This window comes from Cricetulus griseus, chromosome 5 (genome assembly GCF_003668045.3).
Source record: "Cricetulus griseus strain 17A/GY chromosome 5, alternate assembly CriGri-PICRH-1.0, whole genome shotgun sequence".
In the NCBI taxonomy this organism is placed as follows: Eukaryota; Metazoa; Chordata; class Mammalia; order Rodentia; family Cricetidae; genus Cricetulus; species Cricetulus griseus.
The window spans coordinates 180,374,530-180,391,760 of NC_048598.1; the positions used below are offsets into that span (position 1 = coordinate 180,374,530).

Consider the following 17,231-nt stretch of genomic DNA (forward strand, 5'->3'; position numbering starts at 1 on the left):
TTTGGAAGTCCATTCCATATAGAGGAATAATCTCGGCCTAGATACATGGGGGAGGGCCTAGGTCCTGCCTCCAATGATGTGACAGACGTTGATGATCCCCCATGGGAGGCTTCACCCTCGCTCGAGAGTGGATGGAGGGGGTGGGATGGAGGGGCTGATGGGGAAATGGAAGGGAAGGTGGGAGAGGAAACTGGGATTGGTTTATAAAATATGGTTGATTTTAATTTAAATAAAAACCAATTAAAAATTGTTAGATAAAATATAAAAAGGAAAAGGAAGTCTATAAAGTGTGGTGAATCCTTAATATTGAAATGATGTTCACAGAGATAATTTACTCTGTTGTTTTCTGTATCTGTCACTACTGTGAAAGGTATCTTATAACTGCTCTGAGCAGTGCCCTGTTCCCAGGTCCATCTCCAGAGCCTGCTCTAGCAGGAAGACATGCAAATGTGGCTTCTCTCTGCCCATGAAAACCAGCCCAGTTCTGACCCTGCAGCTCTGGCAGAGGAGCCCAGCCCTGGATTCCCAGGTCCTCCCGTTCTGTGATCAGCACTGAACACAGGCCACACACCATGGACTTGGGGCTTATTTGGCTTTTCCTTGTCTTTACTTTAAAGGGTAATTAGTGGATAGGAGATACTATGTGTTGTGTAGACATTAAGAAGAGAAAAATTAGTTTCTGTGTCAGTTTTCTGATCAGAATTGTATGTGTTTGCAGGTGTCCAGTGTGAGGCACAGCTGGTGGAGTCTGGAGGAGGCTTAGTGCAGACTGGAAAGTCCCTGAAACTCTCCTGTGCAGCCTCTGGATTCACCTTCAGTAGCTACTGGATGAACTGGGTTCGCCAGGCTCCAGGGAAGGGGCTGGAGTGGGTCGCACATATTAATGAAAACAGTGGTACCATCAACTATGCCGACGCTGTGAAGGACCGATTCACCATCTCCAGAGACAATGCCAAGAACGCCCTGTACCTGCAAATGAACAATCTCAAGTCTGAGGACACAGCCTCCTATTACTGTGCAAGACGCACAGTGAGTGAAGGCTTCTGTGAGCTCAGACAAAAAGCTCCCTGTAGGAAATGTGGTACCAGCAGGGGGCGCCGAGAACCAACAAAGCTCTGGGTTCCTGAAGAGCCTGTTCAGAGAGGCAAATACGGATGGACACCTCTGTGCCTTGACTGCCTCTCCATATCTCACACAGGGATTCTCTCTACAGGTGTGGTGTGTAGTAATGCTTGAAGCGTCCTAATATTTATCCAAACATCCATTTACCATTGTATGTAATTTTATTACTTATTTATCATAGTTTTTCCCTTCTCCACTCTGCATCTACACCTTTTTCTTCTCTCTTCTTCTCTCTGCTCGATTTTCCTGTCCACCCCTACAGGCCCCTTTGTTTTTTTGGCCTTCTCTCTCCCTCCCCCCTCTTTCTCTCTTGTATATACGTGTTAGGTGTGTGTGTGTGTGTGTGTGTGTGTGTGTGTGTGTGTGTGTGTTAACATATGATGCTCTGTAACAAACTGCAACATATTTCTTGAGACAAGTTCTATAACTGCCTGGAATTGACAACTGGCTACACTGGTGGCCAGTGAGTACTAGTGATTGTGCTGTCCCTGTATCACTTAGATGCCATAACTTGTTGACTGCCAAACCGGGCTGTTTTGCAGCTATGAAGATCTAAGTTTTGAGTTCAGAACCCACTCAAGCAGTCCTGTGTGGCAAGAGCTTGAACTGCAGAATCTGTTTCCACAGCCCCGTTACAGTTGCTTTTTAAATTTGTAAGGAGATCTGACCTGCACAAAGTGCAGACTGTCACACAAGGAAGACATGATTACATGTGGTGAGCAGCACCAGATCTTGAAGAAACAAAAGAACAACAAGATTATTAGCCCTAGACTCAGGGCAGCTCAGAACCAGTGACAGTCTAGGGAACCATGTGGCATCTCATTGTCTCTGTGATCACTACACTACCCACACAGAAACATAGACACATAGCATAAACAGTGTATTTTATAAAGTTCTCATCCAATGCTGCAATATATTCCAATGGTCAAGTTCTTCTGTAGTATATATGAGACCTTGATTCAAATGGTATTATTTCAGACATAAGTATCTCATTTAAATTAACAAACACTGTGTTTGAAACATGACTACTTCAAGTTGAAGGTCAGGGCAGTGTTTCTCTCATCAAAGAGTTCAATTCCATTTTTTCTCATGTAAAACTCACTTCTGTCACCTGTCTAAGTTTGGAGTCATCAGGACAACAGGAAGCTCAGGGAACACTGAGTAGAGAGGTGACGTCCTCATGATGCTGACATCTCCCGGCCTCCATCCTCCAACCGGGCTGCTTCATCTTGACGAATGATGTGGACAGAAGAGACTGCATGAAGCCAACATCTCTAGTCACCAAAGAAATGGATATTAAACGCAAAAGGATAAGGTGCCTGTAACCAGTGATATGAGTGCCATGTACCCAAAGAGGGAATCAAACCAAGGGTTGAGGGGATGGAGAAGGAGTTGGCTGTGCTGTGTAAAAATGGGTGTTTGCTAGCAAGACATCAGCAAGCACTGTGTGGGTCTCAGAAAATGACTCACACTAGGTGATGGGACCCAACAATCTCACATGGGGTGAGTAGACTAAGGAAGCAGAGTGGGTGCAGGAAAGCAGGGTGAAACTCGAATTAATAAAAGACAGAGACTGATATTGAAGTTTAAACTTCAAGCTGAGGGTCACTAAAGCAAAGCAGCTACCCAATAGCTTCTTACCTCTACCTCAGGCTGAATGGGTTGATCCTGTCTCCATGAGCTTTCACCAAGCCTCAGACTAACCTCTGCTGAGCATGGCTGGAAAAATAAATGCCTCTTATTGAGACACTGATTCTGTCTTATAAACTCCCATAATGTTGGGATTAAGGTGTGAGCTTTAATTCTATTATAAACTGATTCACTTTTGTGTAAATCTGTGTGGCCTTAAAATAAAGGAGATCATTCTATCTCTTAAATCTGACTCCTAGGATTCAAGGTGTGTACCATCACCTGCGAGCATATGGCCTCTGGGACTAAAAGTGTGTGTTTGGTTTCTAAGGCGTGTAGCTGCTTTAGCTTTTCTTAATCATCAGGGAAGCTTTAATAAATCATACATTATATACCACTATAAAAGAGAAGTATGGAAGGGAGAAAAAATGAGACATGAGGGTAGGAGGGGACAGAGGGTCAAAGGAGAGAAAGAGGAAGCAGAGACAGGGAAGTGGGATGCATCCATGTAATCAAAGTATATTTCATATGAGCTTGGGGTTTGTTTGTAAGCAGAATGCAGGACATAGATGAAAACACAATATTTTCATATAGCGTTGGATGTTAATATACATATACCTGTCTGTCCTTGTATTGGTGTCTTTGTGTAGAATTATCTCAGTTGCTGTATGACTATGTAAGTTTGGCTTCAGGTAGCTTGAGAAATGCAAATGCTCTAAAAATTATAAATAGTTTACATATCAAAGGTTATCAGAGCATTGTCTGACCAAGGGAGCTTCTGAGGGCTCAAGTGCCCAGGGAGACTGGGATTGAGGGTTTGACTTAAGGGTAAGACTCTCCCTTCCCTTGAACAAGTCTCTGCAGACATTCCAGCTCCCCATGCTGCCTAAGATCCCAGTGACTCTCAAACACCAGAGGCTGAGGACACAGCTCAGCTGACCCTGCCTTCCACATTTCAGTGTGAGGCAGACACTGTGTTGCTCATAAGCACAGTCTGCTCTTATTTTTGCCTTATCATTCAGGTGTGTGGTGTTGAACAAAACAGGGAGATTCCAGAAAAATTTGTGACTCTACTTCACACTATACGTGAGAATGACATGCTGTCCAAACTCAGAGGGATGTCAGCAGCTGAGGGTGCAGATTTCCTATGCTGCTCCATAACCTCTTCCGTCTCTTTCTGTGTTTACTTTGATTTAACCTCCCTACCACAAAGTTCTTGAGATCCATACTCAGTTTGTTAATTATCATTTCTGATCACTAAGAGCCCCAAATCCGGTCCTGAATTCACTTCTTGATTTTTCAGATATGTGCAAACGCATTTAGGATATGACACCGTGTTCCAGCCCCATGGCATGAGCATGGACTCACTGTAAAGATTCCCATTTTGGCTTGACAGACTTGCAGTATGTGACTGATAATATTTCTTCTATATCACAGATGAGAAACTCAGATAGAACAAGCAAAAACTTTCTGAGTATACATTTTCATTTCCACTAATATGCAATAGACAAATGTCAGACACCTGAAAGGATAATTATAAAACTTGCCCTGTGCCTCCTTTTATCATCTCATGATTACCCATCCAGTACTAGAGAAGCAACTGGGGATTTATGTGCATTTCCTGATACATGGAATTAGCAGCCTATAACCACCTATAAGGACAGATGCATTGCGTTTGTAACCATTAAAACTAAACTGCCCACACAGAAATACATACTCGTAATTAAAATAAAGCATTTCTGTAGTTTTCCCCTTCCAGCTCTGGTAGGTATTCAGTTTATGAGTTCTTAGGTAATACAGATGAGGTCTGGATTCAAATGTTAATATTTCATAGCCATATTCCTCATATTTTGACTAATAAATACTGTTTTGTGATACTGCTATTCCCTGTTAAAGATTATTAACATGTCATTCACTGTTAAAGTGCATTCATGAGATCAGCAGGATTCTCAGATACCCCAGGGAACACAAAGTTGAGAGGTGATGTCCTCATAAACAGACATGTTCTTGCCCCACATCCTCTGATTGGGCTCCTTCTTCTTGACCAACACACATAGGTAGATAAGTTTTCAAAAAACCAACATCTATATAACCAGACAAATAGATATCTCCCAGTGCAGGGACCATAGAACACACCATCCTGTCCAGCGTCTAATCTGAGTGTTGTATATCAAACTGAGACACTCATACTGGAATGCAGGCCCCATTCCACAAAGCCATCTCCTCCTTCCTGAATTCTATCAGTACACACTTTGCAAATTAATAAAAGTATTGTAACCTATAAAACAATACATTTTATACTCATATTAATACTAAAGTTTACTTTAGTCAGAGACATTCCTACATGAATTATGTTGGCTTTTGATACAAGCACATACATTACATGTCATTGTATATAAAATATTGTGTTTTCTAAGAGTTTACAACGAAGATATAACATATAAAGGAAGCATTCATAACCCTACCTAGACTATACACTTTTACACTCTACAGATTGTATTAAAAATGGGAACAAAAACAGTGATGAATATATTTGATCAATTACTCTTTTAAAATATATATTCAGAATGCTCCATGGAGCTTATTTGCTGAGATTGAGGTATTGTAGCTTTATGAGGACTCTTAGCACACCCACATAACTCCATGTGAAGGTATATGCACCTCTATTTCCAAAGATGACTCTGAAGTCCTGAGTGTCCTCTAAGACTGTGTTGCACCAAGAGTCATATCAGTGAACATGAGGGAAACTTAGGCTCAATTACTTTGGGCTGGCATGACTGTAGAACTAGGGCTGGCTTTGGAGTTGCTGGATGTAGGTGATAAAAGAGAGAGGCTCCTTGAAGGTCAGACAAACAGCCATATTACACAAGAATTCATGTACTAGGTAGGTATAAAAACAAATGATTTTAAAAGAGAAAAACGCAGTTTTAATTATTGATTTTTAAACCAATTATTGCCAATATGAAAGTGAATATCATGAAGCCAGTCTTCTAAATATCTTTAAAACTCAGCAAGTTATAGAATTGATCACATTGGTTGACAGGAAGGTTCTAGGAAAAGATGAAGGAAGGGAAATAAGGATCAGAATATTTTGTGTGAAATAAAACATTTTCCAATTAATTATTTAATTTTTGAAATGCTCCATGAGGTGGTTGGTGGTGAACACCCTTAAACTTGTTACTAGGAAGACAATGGCAAGAAAATATCTCATAATTCTATATCAGTTTAGTATACATAGATAGTCCAGATCAAGCAGGGTGTCCCTGTAAAAAGATAGGAAGTAAGAGATTCAGTTCATCTACCTATGAATATCTCTTCTTTCTGTTGATAAGATGCTTTGTGCGTGTTTGTTCATGATAATATAGCCCACTAATTGAGTATACATGTATCCAGGACATAAGTAAGCTAATGACTGATCAAACACTTAAGAATAAAAATCCTCCTATCAAATAGAAGAAAATTATAAAAATGATTGCCTTTAGTAGGAATCCTTTACCTTAGAAAATTGCTTATTCTTAGTGAATTTCTTTAGGGAACTCATGGAATAGAGAAACTCAAGGAACAAGGAAATATAGAATATTAATACAAACAAATTCTAGAGTAACCAAAGACAAAAGTACTTGCTAAATAGACTCATGCCAAGTTCTTCAATATAGTAAGAGGAATGTACATTCATATTTGTAATAATTCTTCCCAGATTTTTGTTACCACAATGAAAATATCAGATAACCCCAATATGAGACATACTGAGAATAACGACTGAAAAGTGTTCACATAAAACTCACAGCACCAGGCATGGGGGACCCTGCCCTCACAGTATAGGAGGCCATCATTGCTTGAATGAGATGGCTGGATCACTAATGCTCAGACCAGTCTCTACCTCTGCCACTCTGAGAACAAAGATCATGCACACACATAAAAGGACACAGATGTGGGGTCTCCCCACCAAGCAGCAAACAGACATTCTCTGAGAGCTGCCTGAACTGGTTGGCTCCATCTCTGCACTCACTTCCCCAGTGGAGTTTCTTTCCATGGCACAGAGCAAATTCTTCTCCTCTGTGGTCTCACACAATATACTGAAGACTGGGAAGGTGCATTCCTGCCATGTAGAGAATCCAGAATGAATTTGAGACTGTGTCTGTTGGGTTTTCTGATTTCTGTTATATAGACTTTGGAACTAGAAAGGAAAAGGCAGGAAAAGACATCTTAAGTGAAGGAGAAGAGGAGCAGGGTACAGGGAAATACTGGAGTTTTGAAAGGAAAAGTTGGGTGTGTGAGAGAAACAGGATGGGTAGGTAGGAAGTGTGAGAACTGGGGAAACTAAAAATAATGTCATATAAATGCCATAATTTTTGTGTTGTTATAACAATTATGAGATGTCCCCATTAGGTTGACAATATGAATATGGAGAAATAAAAATTGGCCTAAGACAACATAAAGACAGTAATGCATTACCTAGTGTGAGGTAGAAAACGGAAAGGAGAGTGGGGATTAAAAAGTGATCATGAGGAAAACTTCAAGAGATGAAAAAGTGAGTATAGAAAATATGAAAATGTCTTCATAGCAACCACTGAGAGGAAGAGAAGCAGTAAACAGGAATTCTCCATGTGTAGACGTCCTGAGGCCTTAGGAGAGCATTCTGTCAGAAAAGAGTAAAATCCAGAAAGTCTCAAGTGTTCCTGTCGAAGGGAAGGAGTTCTGTTAGAGGCAGCAATGAACCTGTCCACTCTCCACCTCAGGGAGAAGCCGTGTCCAACACAGACAGAGGGAGAGACTGAGCACATATCTAAAAACACAACTCTGGTTGGAGCTTTTTAAATTCTCACTAATAATTAGGAGACATGACAGTGTGGAAACACAGTGTGTGCTGTGTGTTTGCTGAAAAAGAAACTAAACTAAGTGTGGTGAATTCTTCACATGGAAAATGTGTCCACAGAGAAACGTTACTCTATCAATTTCTGTATCTTTCATAAGTGCAACTGATTTCTTATATCTTATCTGATCTTCCCAGGTCCGTCTTTAGAGCCTGCTATACCAGGAAGACATGCAAATGAGGCTTCTCTGTGCCCATGAAAACCAGCCCTGCCCTGACCCTGCAGCTCTGACACAGGAGCCCAGCCCGGGATTCCCAGGTCCTCCCATTCTGTGATCAGCACTGAACACAGGCCACTTGCCATGAACTCAGGACTCAAATTGGTTTTCTTTGTCCTTATTCTAAAAGGTAACTTATGGAGACAAACTGCTGTGTGTTTTGTTCACAAGAGAGAAAGAAAAAAATAATTAGCTTCTGTGACAGTTTTCTGACTTGAATTCTCTGTGTTTGCAGGTGTCCAGTGTGAGGTGCAGCTGGTGGAGTCTGGGGGAGGCTTAGTACAGCCTGGAAAGTCCCTGAAACTCTCCTGTGAGGCCTCTGGATTCACCTTCAGTAGCTTTGAGATGAACTGGGTCCGCCAGGCTCCAGGGAAGGGGCTGGAGTGGGTCGCATACATTAGTAGTGCTAGTAGTTATATCTATTATGCCGACGCTGTGAAGGGCCGATTCACCATCTCCAGAGACAATGCCAAGAACATACTGTTCCTACAAATGAACAGTGTGAAGTCTGAGGACACTGCCACATATTACTGTGCAAGAGACACAGTGAGTGAAAGCTGCTGTGAGCTCAGACACAAACCTCCCTGCAGGGTGCTCAGGACCAGCAGGGGGCGCGCAGAGCACAGGTTTCTCTGGGTCACAGAAGAGCCTCTAGTGAAAGGTATAAAGGACTGGACTCCTCTGTGTCTGGGTGGCTGCTCCATGTCACATCGGGGATTCTTTCTACAGGCGTGGTGTCCACTAATCCTTGAAGGGTCCACAGGTTTATTTACTCAAATTTCAGTTATCTGTGGATGTGTGTGTCTATTATAACATTTCCCTCTGTTGCTGTCTCTCTCTCTCTCTCTCTCTCTCTCTCTCTCTCCCTCCCTCCTTTCCTCACTCCCTGGCTGCCTGCCTCCCTCCCTGCCTGCCTCTCTCTCTCCTTCCCTCTGTCCCACTCACAGATATATATAAATCCGTGTGTGTGTGTCTGTGTGTGTGTGTGTGTGTGTGTGTGTGTCTGTGTGTGTGTGTGTGTGTGTGTGTGTGTGTGTGTGTGTGTGTGTCTGTGTACATGTTGGTATGAGGTGACTTCCTCTATCACTCAGCTCCATGTGTTTGGAGATAAGTTTTATCACTGGCTCTGCATCTCAAAACCTGCCTAGACGGGTTGCCCAGTAAGTGACACTGATCACACTGATATATATCTCAGAGGTGGACTTACAGAGGACTCAACACAGGTCCTTATTCTTCTGCGGTTAGAACTTGAACCACAGATATATTTTTACAGCACCATTATTTATGTTTATCATGAAGTAAGTCTCTGAATTGAACAACAGACATGGAATCACAAAGGGCAGATGATTCTCTATGCAGTCCAGGATCAGATCCTGAAGAAACAAAGTACTCTTGAGATTGTAGAACCCTAGACTCAGGGCAGAGATTCAGTAATCTTCCTGTTAGAGAAGGACACGTCACTGTTTTAGATGTTGCACTCGAAGCTCAGAGTACAAAAGCAAAAGTTTGCAAATGCACTTCCTGAAAACTGAAATGCTTCTAAAACAGGGAAATCAACAAAGTGTGGAGAAAACCTAAGAGGAGGGAAGTGTGCAGAGACCACACACCCCACGGAGAATTTTATTAGTTATTCTTTGGACCATGATAAAATACCTGAAAGAATTTACTCATGAAGTCTGTTATTTGCTTTTCTTTGCTGGAATAAGGTACCTTAGCCAAAACTATTTAAGGAACCAAAGGTTAATTTTAGCTTAGGGCTTCAAGGGAAAAGTCTGTAATGGTGGGGAAGGAGGCGGTCAAGGAGCTTGAGGAGGAAGCTGAGAGCTAACATTGTAACCACATACAGGAGGCATTGAGAGGACCCGGAAGTGCAATAAGGCTATAAACTCTTAAAGATGCCTCTAGGGATGCATTTCTTCTACCAAGTCTCCACGTCCCAGACGTTCCACAAACTCTCACTCTAGCCACAAAAGAGAGGAGTCATTCATTTGAGCTATGGTTTTTCCTTGCTCTAAGGCACAGACCAGGTCATAGAGAGAAGTCTGGATGACAACCTGAAGCCCCCATGTATAGTCCTGAGGCCCTACACCTGCTAGGTAAGCCATGTCTGAAAACTTCAATGTCATTCCAAATCTGTTCCTCAAACTTGGAACCAAGTGATAATGCTTATGAAACTCTGAGTGCTAAGATAAGATTTCATATCCAACCCATAGCAGAGTGCAGTCCCCAAGTCAGGGATTTACACAATACTACCAAGTCACAGTACCTACCTAAAAAATAGTCAAAGACCTGACTGAATCATTCCTGAATGAAGGCAACAAATGACAAATGAGAATGTGAAAAGTTGTTCAACATCAAGCTGAATAGTTTAAATAATACATTTATAGAAAATTTTTCCTAGATTTCTAGAAATACCCCGTGTGAGGATGACTATATTAGTCATACCTTTCTAGGGGAACAGAATCAGTGGCATGAAAAATGTGTTAAAAAGGGCATTATTAAATTGGCTTACATGATATTGTCTCAGGCCTCATACAGAGATGCTAAGGATATAGCAGTTGCTCGTTTCATTAGACTGGATATTTCAGTACTCCTAATCTGATGCTGATGGTTGGAAGACACTTCAAGATGTCTTGGTATGCTGTCTATGTTGGAATCCCAAGCTGCTGATTTTTTGTTTTGTTTTATTATTTCAACTTAGGAACAATCTTGCCTCACATGTCGAACCCTTCTACCTCTCCCTCAGCTTCTTTTATGTTCTCCCCAAACTCTTTCCTGCCCCCACCCCAACCCCTCCACTACCCATGGAGGTAGGTTCCTTGATAGGGGCTCCCGAAATTCAACCACATCATCCAGGGTGGGGCCTAGGCACACCCCCTTGTGTCCAGGCCAAGAGAGCATCTCCTCACGTGGGATGGGCTCTCAAAGTCCCTTCTTATACCAGGGGAAAATGCTGGTCCAATACCAGAGGCAGCATAGAGTCCTGAGGCTTTTTTCTGCTGAGTAGTACTCCATTGTATTCATGTACCATATTTTCTCTATCCATTCTTCAGTTGAGGGGTATTTAGCATCTAGGTTGCTTCCCGGTTCTGGCTAATACTAACAATGCTGCTATGAACATGCTTGAACATAAATCCGTGGTGTATGAACTGCATTATTAGGGTATATGCCCAAGAGAGGAATTGCTGCATCTTGAGGTAGACCGAATCCCATTTTTCTGAGCAACCGCCACAATAATTTGCAAAGTGGTCTAACAAGATTGCACTTTCACCAGCAATAGAGCAGTGTTCCTTTTTCTCCACATCCTCTCCAGCATAGATTGTCATTGGTGTTTTTGATTTTAGCCATTCTGGCTGGTGTAAGATGGTATCTCAGCATTGTTTTGAGTTGCATTTCTCTGATGGCCAAGGATTTTGAGCACTTTCTTAAGTGTCTTTCAGCCATTTCATATTCCTCTGTTGAGAATTCTCTATTTAGTTCTGCCCCACAATTTTTAATTTCATTGTTTGGTGTTTTTGTGGCAAGCTTCTTGAGTTCTTTGTATATTTTGGAAATCAGCCCTCTGTCAGAAGTGGGGTTGGTGAAGATCTTTTCCCAGACTGTGGGCTGTCTTTTTGTCTTACTGACTATGTCTTTTGCCTTACAGAAACTTCCTAGTTTCAGGAGGTCCCATTTATCAATTGTAGAGCTCAATGTCCGTGCTACTGGTGTAATTTTCAGGAAGCAGTCTCCTGTACCAATTAGTTCAAGGGTATCTCCCACTTTCTCTTCTAGAAGATTCAGTGTTGCTGGATATATGTTGAGATCTTTGATCCATTTGGACATTAGTTTGGTGCATGGTGACAGATACGGATCTATCTGTAGTTGTCTGAATGTCTGAATCCAGTTGTACCAGCACCATTTGTTGAAGATTTTTTTTTCCATAGTATAGATTTAGCTTCTTTGTCAAAAATCAGGTTTTCATACATGTGTGGGTTAATATCAGGGTTTTCAATTCAGTTCTGTCTATTTTTGTGCCAATACCAAGCTGTTTTCAGAACTAAGGCTCTATAAGAGAGCTTGAGTCAGAGATGGTGATGTCTCCAGAAGTACCTTAATTGTCCAGAGTTGTTTCGGCTATATAGATTTTTTATTTTTCTATATAAAGTTGAGTATTGTTCTTTCAAGGTCTGTGAAGAATTGTGCTGGGATTTTGATGGGGATTGCATTGACACTGTAGATTACTTTTGGCAAGATTGCCATTTTTAGTATGCTGATTGGACCGATCCATGAGCATGGGAAATCTTTCCATGTTCTGGTATCTTATTTAATTTCTTTCTTTAAAGACTTAAAGTTCTTACTGTATAGGTCTTTCACTTTTTTGGTTAGCATTACCACTTTATGTTCCTTGTGGATATTGTAAAGGGTGATGTTTCTCTGATTTTTTTCTCATCGCATTTATCATCTGTATATAGTAAGGCTACAGGTTTTTGAATTATTTTATATCGTGCTACTTTGCTGAACGTGTTTATAAACTGTAGGAAATCCCTGGTAGAATTTTTCGGGTCACTTATAGAGACTATCATATCATCTGCAAATATTGTAAGTTTGATTTCTCCTTTTCCAATTTGTATCCCTTTGATCCCCTTTTCTTGTCTTATTGCTCTACATAGAACTTCAAGTACAATATTGAAGAGATATGGAGAGAGTGGACAGCCTTGTCTTGTTCCTGATTTTAGAGGAAACGCTTTGATTTTCTCTCCATTTAGTTAGATGTTGGCTGTTGGTTTGGTGTATATTGCTTTTATCATGTTTAGATATGTTCCTGTTATTCCTGTTCTCTCCAAGATCTTTATCATGAAGGTATGTTGCATTTTGTCAAAGGCTTTTTCAGCATCTAGTGAGATGATCATGTGGTTTTTCTTTTGCGGTTTGTTTAAATGGTGGATTACATTGATGGATTTTTGTATGTTGAACCATCCTTGCATCCCTGGTATGACGTCTACTGGATCATGGTGGATGATTTTTCTGATGTGGTCTTTGATTCGATTCTCCAATATTTTGTTGAGTGTTTTTGCATTGATGTTCATGAGGGATATTCGTCTATAGTTCTCTTTTCTAGTTGTATCTTTCTTTGTGTGCCTTGGGTACCAAGGTAATTGTAGCCTCGTAAGAAGACTTTGTCAATGTCCCTTCTGCTTCTATTGTGTGGAAAATTTGAGGAGTACTGATATTAGTTCTTGGTTGATTTCTGGTAGAATTCTGCAGTGAAGCCATCAGGCCCTTGACCTTTTTTTTTGTTGGGAGGCTTTTGATGACTGATTCTATTTCATTATGGGTTATAGATTGATTTAAACTATTTATCTGTTCTTGGTTTAATTTTGGTAAGTGATATCTATCCAAAAAATTGTCCATTTCCTTTGGATTTTTTAATTTTGTGGAATACCTGTTGATTCTCTGGATTCCTTTAGTGTCTTGTTGTTATATCCCCTTTTCCTTTCTGATTTTGTTAATTAGCGTGCTCTCTCTCTCTCTCTCTCTCTCTCTCTCTCTTTCTCTCTCTTTCTCTCTTTCTACCCTTTGGTTAGATTGAATAGAGTTTGGCTACCTTGTTGACATTCTCAATGAACCAACTCTTTGTTTCATTTATTCTTTGTAATTTTTTCCTAGTTCCTACTTTACTGATTTCAGCCCTCAGTTTCATTATTTCCTGGTGTCTACACAGCCATGGTGAGTTTACTTCTTTTTGCTCTAAAGCTTTCAGTTGTAATGTCAATTCTCTAGTGTGACTATTCTCCAGATTCTTCATGTGAGCACTTAGTGCTATGACCTTTCCTCTTAGCACAGCTTTCAGAATGCCCCATAAGTTTGGGTATGTTGTGTCCACATTCTCATTAAATACTAGGAAGTATTTAATTTCGTTTTTTGTTTCTTCCTCAACCCAGGAATGGTGCAATTGGGTGTTTTTCAATTTCCATGAGTTTGTACGTTTTGTGCAATTTGTATTATTGTTGAATTCTAACGTTAAAGCATGGTGATCTGATAAGATACAGAGCATTATTTCAATTTTTTGTATCTGTGGAGGTTTGCTTTTTTGCCATATATGTGGTCAATTTTAGAGAAGGTTCCATGTGGCGCTGAGAAGTTATATTCTTTTGTGTTTGGATAGAATGTTTGTAGGTATCTTTTAATCCCAATTGGATCATAACTTCTGTTACATTCTTTTCTTTGTTCACTCTTTGTCTGGTGGTCCCATGTAGTGGTGGAAACAGCTTGTTGAAGTCTTCTACTATAAGTGTGTGGGGTTTCATGTGTGGTTTGAGCTTTAGTAATGATTTTTCACAAATGTGGGTGCATTTGTATTTGGGACCTAGATGTTCAGGATTGAGATTTCATCTTGATGGACTTTTCATGTGATGAGTATTGAATGTCCTTCTTCATCTCTTTTGCTGGCATGGGGGCTCCTCAGGATGATCAGGGTGCTATCCACAGTGTGAGAACACCCTGTCCCTAGTTCTTCTTATACAGAGATATGTTTCTACTTCTGCAGATTATCAAAGCTTTGAAAAAGGCCTTTAGAATCTATATTATAGACTCTAATGGCTACCATTTGAGATTTCTTCTCTATGTTTGTCTCACTGATAGACATGGGTAAATCTGATTATCCATTCATTCAGTCATTGAAAAGTCTCATGACTTTTTTGGATTACTTTAACCCCAAATCCATAGCTCTGATATTATTATAGATTCCCTTTGACATTCACAACCTAATAGTCATGTCACACAGCTGAGATCAGCACAATTATTTCATGGAACCCTAACATGGACAGTTAAACACATTTGTGCATTGGTTGGTTCTGGTGTGCTCCATTGTTTCCTGAGGACATAGCTATGATTTTTTCCCATTGTTTCCAATAGCAGGAAGACAATTCTGTGCTCTGTGTCTCACACATAAAACTATAGTCTGCAGAGCTGCCCAGCAGTGGAAACAGATTATTTCTGATTTATTTACTCTGACCTCATATAAGGTCAGAGTAAATAAATCACCATAGTCCATGATATATCTTAAATATGAAGAGAGAGAGATTTCTTACCTGTTTCTGAGGTCCCTCTGGAAAGTTAACTAATGTAAAGACTGTGAGATTAGGCTTTGGAGAAGTTTACTCACCTAAAATATAACTTTCTGAAATCATGACCCACAAATGTGGTATGGTGGCCAGAGAGGGTAAACCTGCAATCTAATTCCCTAGTGTGACTCCTCAGATAAACATTTAAAATCAAGTGCACTAAGTGTTTGTGAGTTGCTCCCTCACAAGCTGAATTGTCTAGATGAGTGGTAAGAATAACATTCACTCAACCAACACTAAGAGAAAAGAGAAAAGATTCCAACCAGGTCATGACTTCTTGTTTCCCACCACTAAGAACTAAAGTGCATCATGTGACTAAATCTACTTGAATTTACAAGTATATGCACTGACGATGTGGTACTCTCTTTGCTTGCACAGTGTGAATGTGGACTCACTTAATGCTTTCAATCCAAGTCCTGCACAGTGTGCATCACTTAATTTCCTGTTTACATGGAATTGAAAAATCCACAAAGAAGTAGAAAATGTTCCCTAATTTTCATTACACAGTTTCTCTGAGAAGCATAAAGCAAATCTCAGACACCTGTAGGTGAAACTGGGAACCTTGACGCTTGCCCCCTTTTATCCTCTCAGGATCCTCCCCCAATGCAAAGCAGCCTCAGGCTCAGGCTGAAAGCCCAGGGCCTAGCTGAGCAGCCCCATCTCCTTCTCACTGGAGCATCCAGCAGAGCATGGCTGTCCTGGTGCTGCTCCTCTCCCTGGTGACCTTTCCAAGCTGTAAGTGTTCAGAGTTTGAGGAGAGGGACTCAGGCATGTTGTTATGGGATGTATGACTGATGGTGATTTGTTTGTCCCCAGGTGTCCTGTCTCAGGTGCAGCTGAAGGAATCAGGACCTGACCTGGTGAAGCCTTCGGAGACTCTGTCTCTCACCTGCACTGTCTCTGGGTTCTCATTAACCAGCTATGATGTACACTGGGTCCGCCAGCCTCCAGGAAAGGGTCTGGAGTGGATGGGAGTAATATGGAATGGTGGAGGTACTGATTATAACTCAAATCTCAAATCCCGAGTCACCATCACCAGGGACACCGCCAAGAGCCAAGTTTTCTTAAAACTGAACAGTCTGCAACATGAGGACACAGCTATGTATTATTGTACCAGAGACACAGTGAAGAAAATCCTGTGTGAGGCTGCGCAAAAACCTCCCTGCAGAGACCCTCAGGACCAGCAGGGGGCACTGAGTTCCAAAAGAGACTTCCATGACCAGTATGGGGTTGCTTCAGAAGCTAGGGAACTCTGAACAATGCTTCATGAGCATGTGTTTTTATGTCAGCCCCTGTGGTTTCCTCTTCCAGCCAAGGAAATCCTCTAGAGGCCCCTCTTCTGTCGTATTCTATTAAACTTAAGATTTCTTTACACGTGAGAAAAACACAGAGTTTACCACAGACGCTGTAAGCTACAGATGAGCATCTTATCATCAAAGAGATGGAGATATAACTATAATTGCATATATTATATCAAGTGTATAATTTCATTTGTTCAATATATGTGAATCTATACACATGAATATAAGTGTGCACCTGTGTGTGTCTATGTGAGTGTTCATGTTGGTGCATGAGTGAATGCATGAGTGTGTGTGCATGAGTTTGTGCATGTGTGTGCATGTGTGTGCATGAGTGTGTGCATGAGCGTGTGTTTGAGCATGTGCATGTGTGTGTGCATGTGTATGCATGAGTGTGTATTAATGTGTTTCTGCATGTGTGTTTGCATGAGTGTGTGCATGTGTGTGTGCATGTAAATGTGTGTGTCCATCTGTGTGTCCATGTGTGTGTCTATGTGAGTGTTCATGTGTGTGCATGTTTATGTATTAATGTGTGTGTGTGTGTGTGTGTGTGTGTGTGTGCATGTGTTTGTGTGTGCATGTATTTCTGTGTGTGTGTTCATGTGTGTGTGTGTGTGTTAATGTGTTTGTGTGTGTGTATAAGTTGATTTACTTACATTTCAAAGGCAGTCTGAAATGGATCTTCATAAGAAAACTTGGGACGCCTGAGTAATTTCTAGTTTATCCTGTTTTATTTTGAATGAGACGGAGAAACCACAAGTCCATGAAATATTATTGACTTCCAAAGACACATTGGAAACTGAAATATACATACATTATTAGTTCTAAAGTTAGAGGCACCAGTAAAACTGCTTAATTGGTTATAATTTTTACAGATTCCATTTTTATACACTTTCATCCTTGTAGAAATAAGATGGCAATTCAATCTCCCAAGTCATGATGCCTCTGAAGTTGTGTCCTGCACAACCAATCTACAGATTCTCAG

General features: G+C 40.8%; 1 protein-coding gene and 2 gene segments (V, D, J or C); all 3 read left to right on the forward strand.

The window, feature by feature from the left end:
* The first annotated feature begins 548 nt into the window (after nucleotides 1-548).
* LOC113831736 (immunoglobulin heavy variable 3-48) lies at nucleotides 549-7,774 on the forward strand. Its single transcript, XM_027434122.2, has 3 exons — nucleotides 549-618; nucleotides 719-1,029; nucleotides 7,763-7,774. Exons 1-3 carry the CDS (start codon nucleotides 573-575, stop codon nucleotides 7,772-7,774), a joined length of 369 nt encoding a protein of 122 aa, XP_027289923.2. The 5' UTR covers nucleotides 549-572.
* Nucleotides 7,775-7,926: 152 nt separating this feature from the next.
* Nucleotides 7,927-15,598, forward strand: LOC113838421. The segment is given in 3 exon segments: nucleotides 7,927-7,972; nucleotides 8,078-8,503; nucleotides 15,540-15,598. Coding segments are annotated over 3 exon segments (531 nt in total).
* A 39-nt stretch (nucleotides 15,599-15,637) lies between these two features.
* On the forward strand, nucleotides 15,638-16,204 carry LOC103158683. The segment is given in 2 exon segments: nucleotides 15,638-15,683; nucleotides 15,765-16,204. Coding segments are annotated over 2 exon segments (486 nt in total).
* The last annotated feature ends 1,027 nt before the right edge of the window (nucleotides 16,205-17,231 follow it).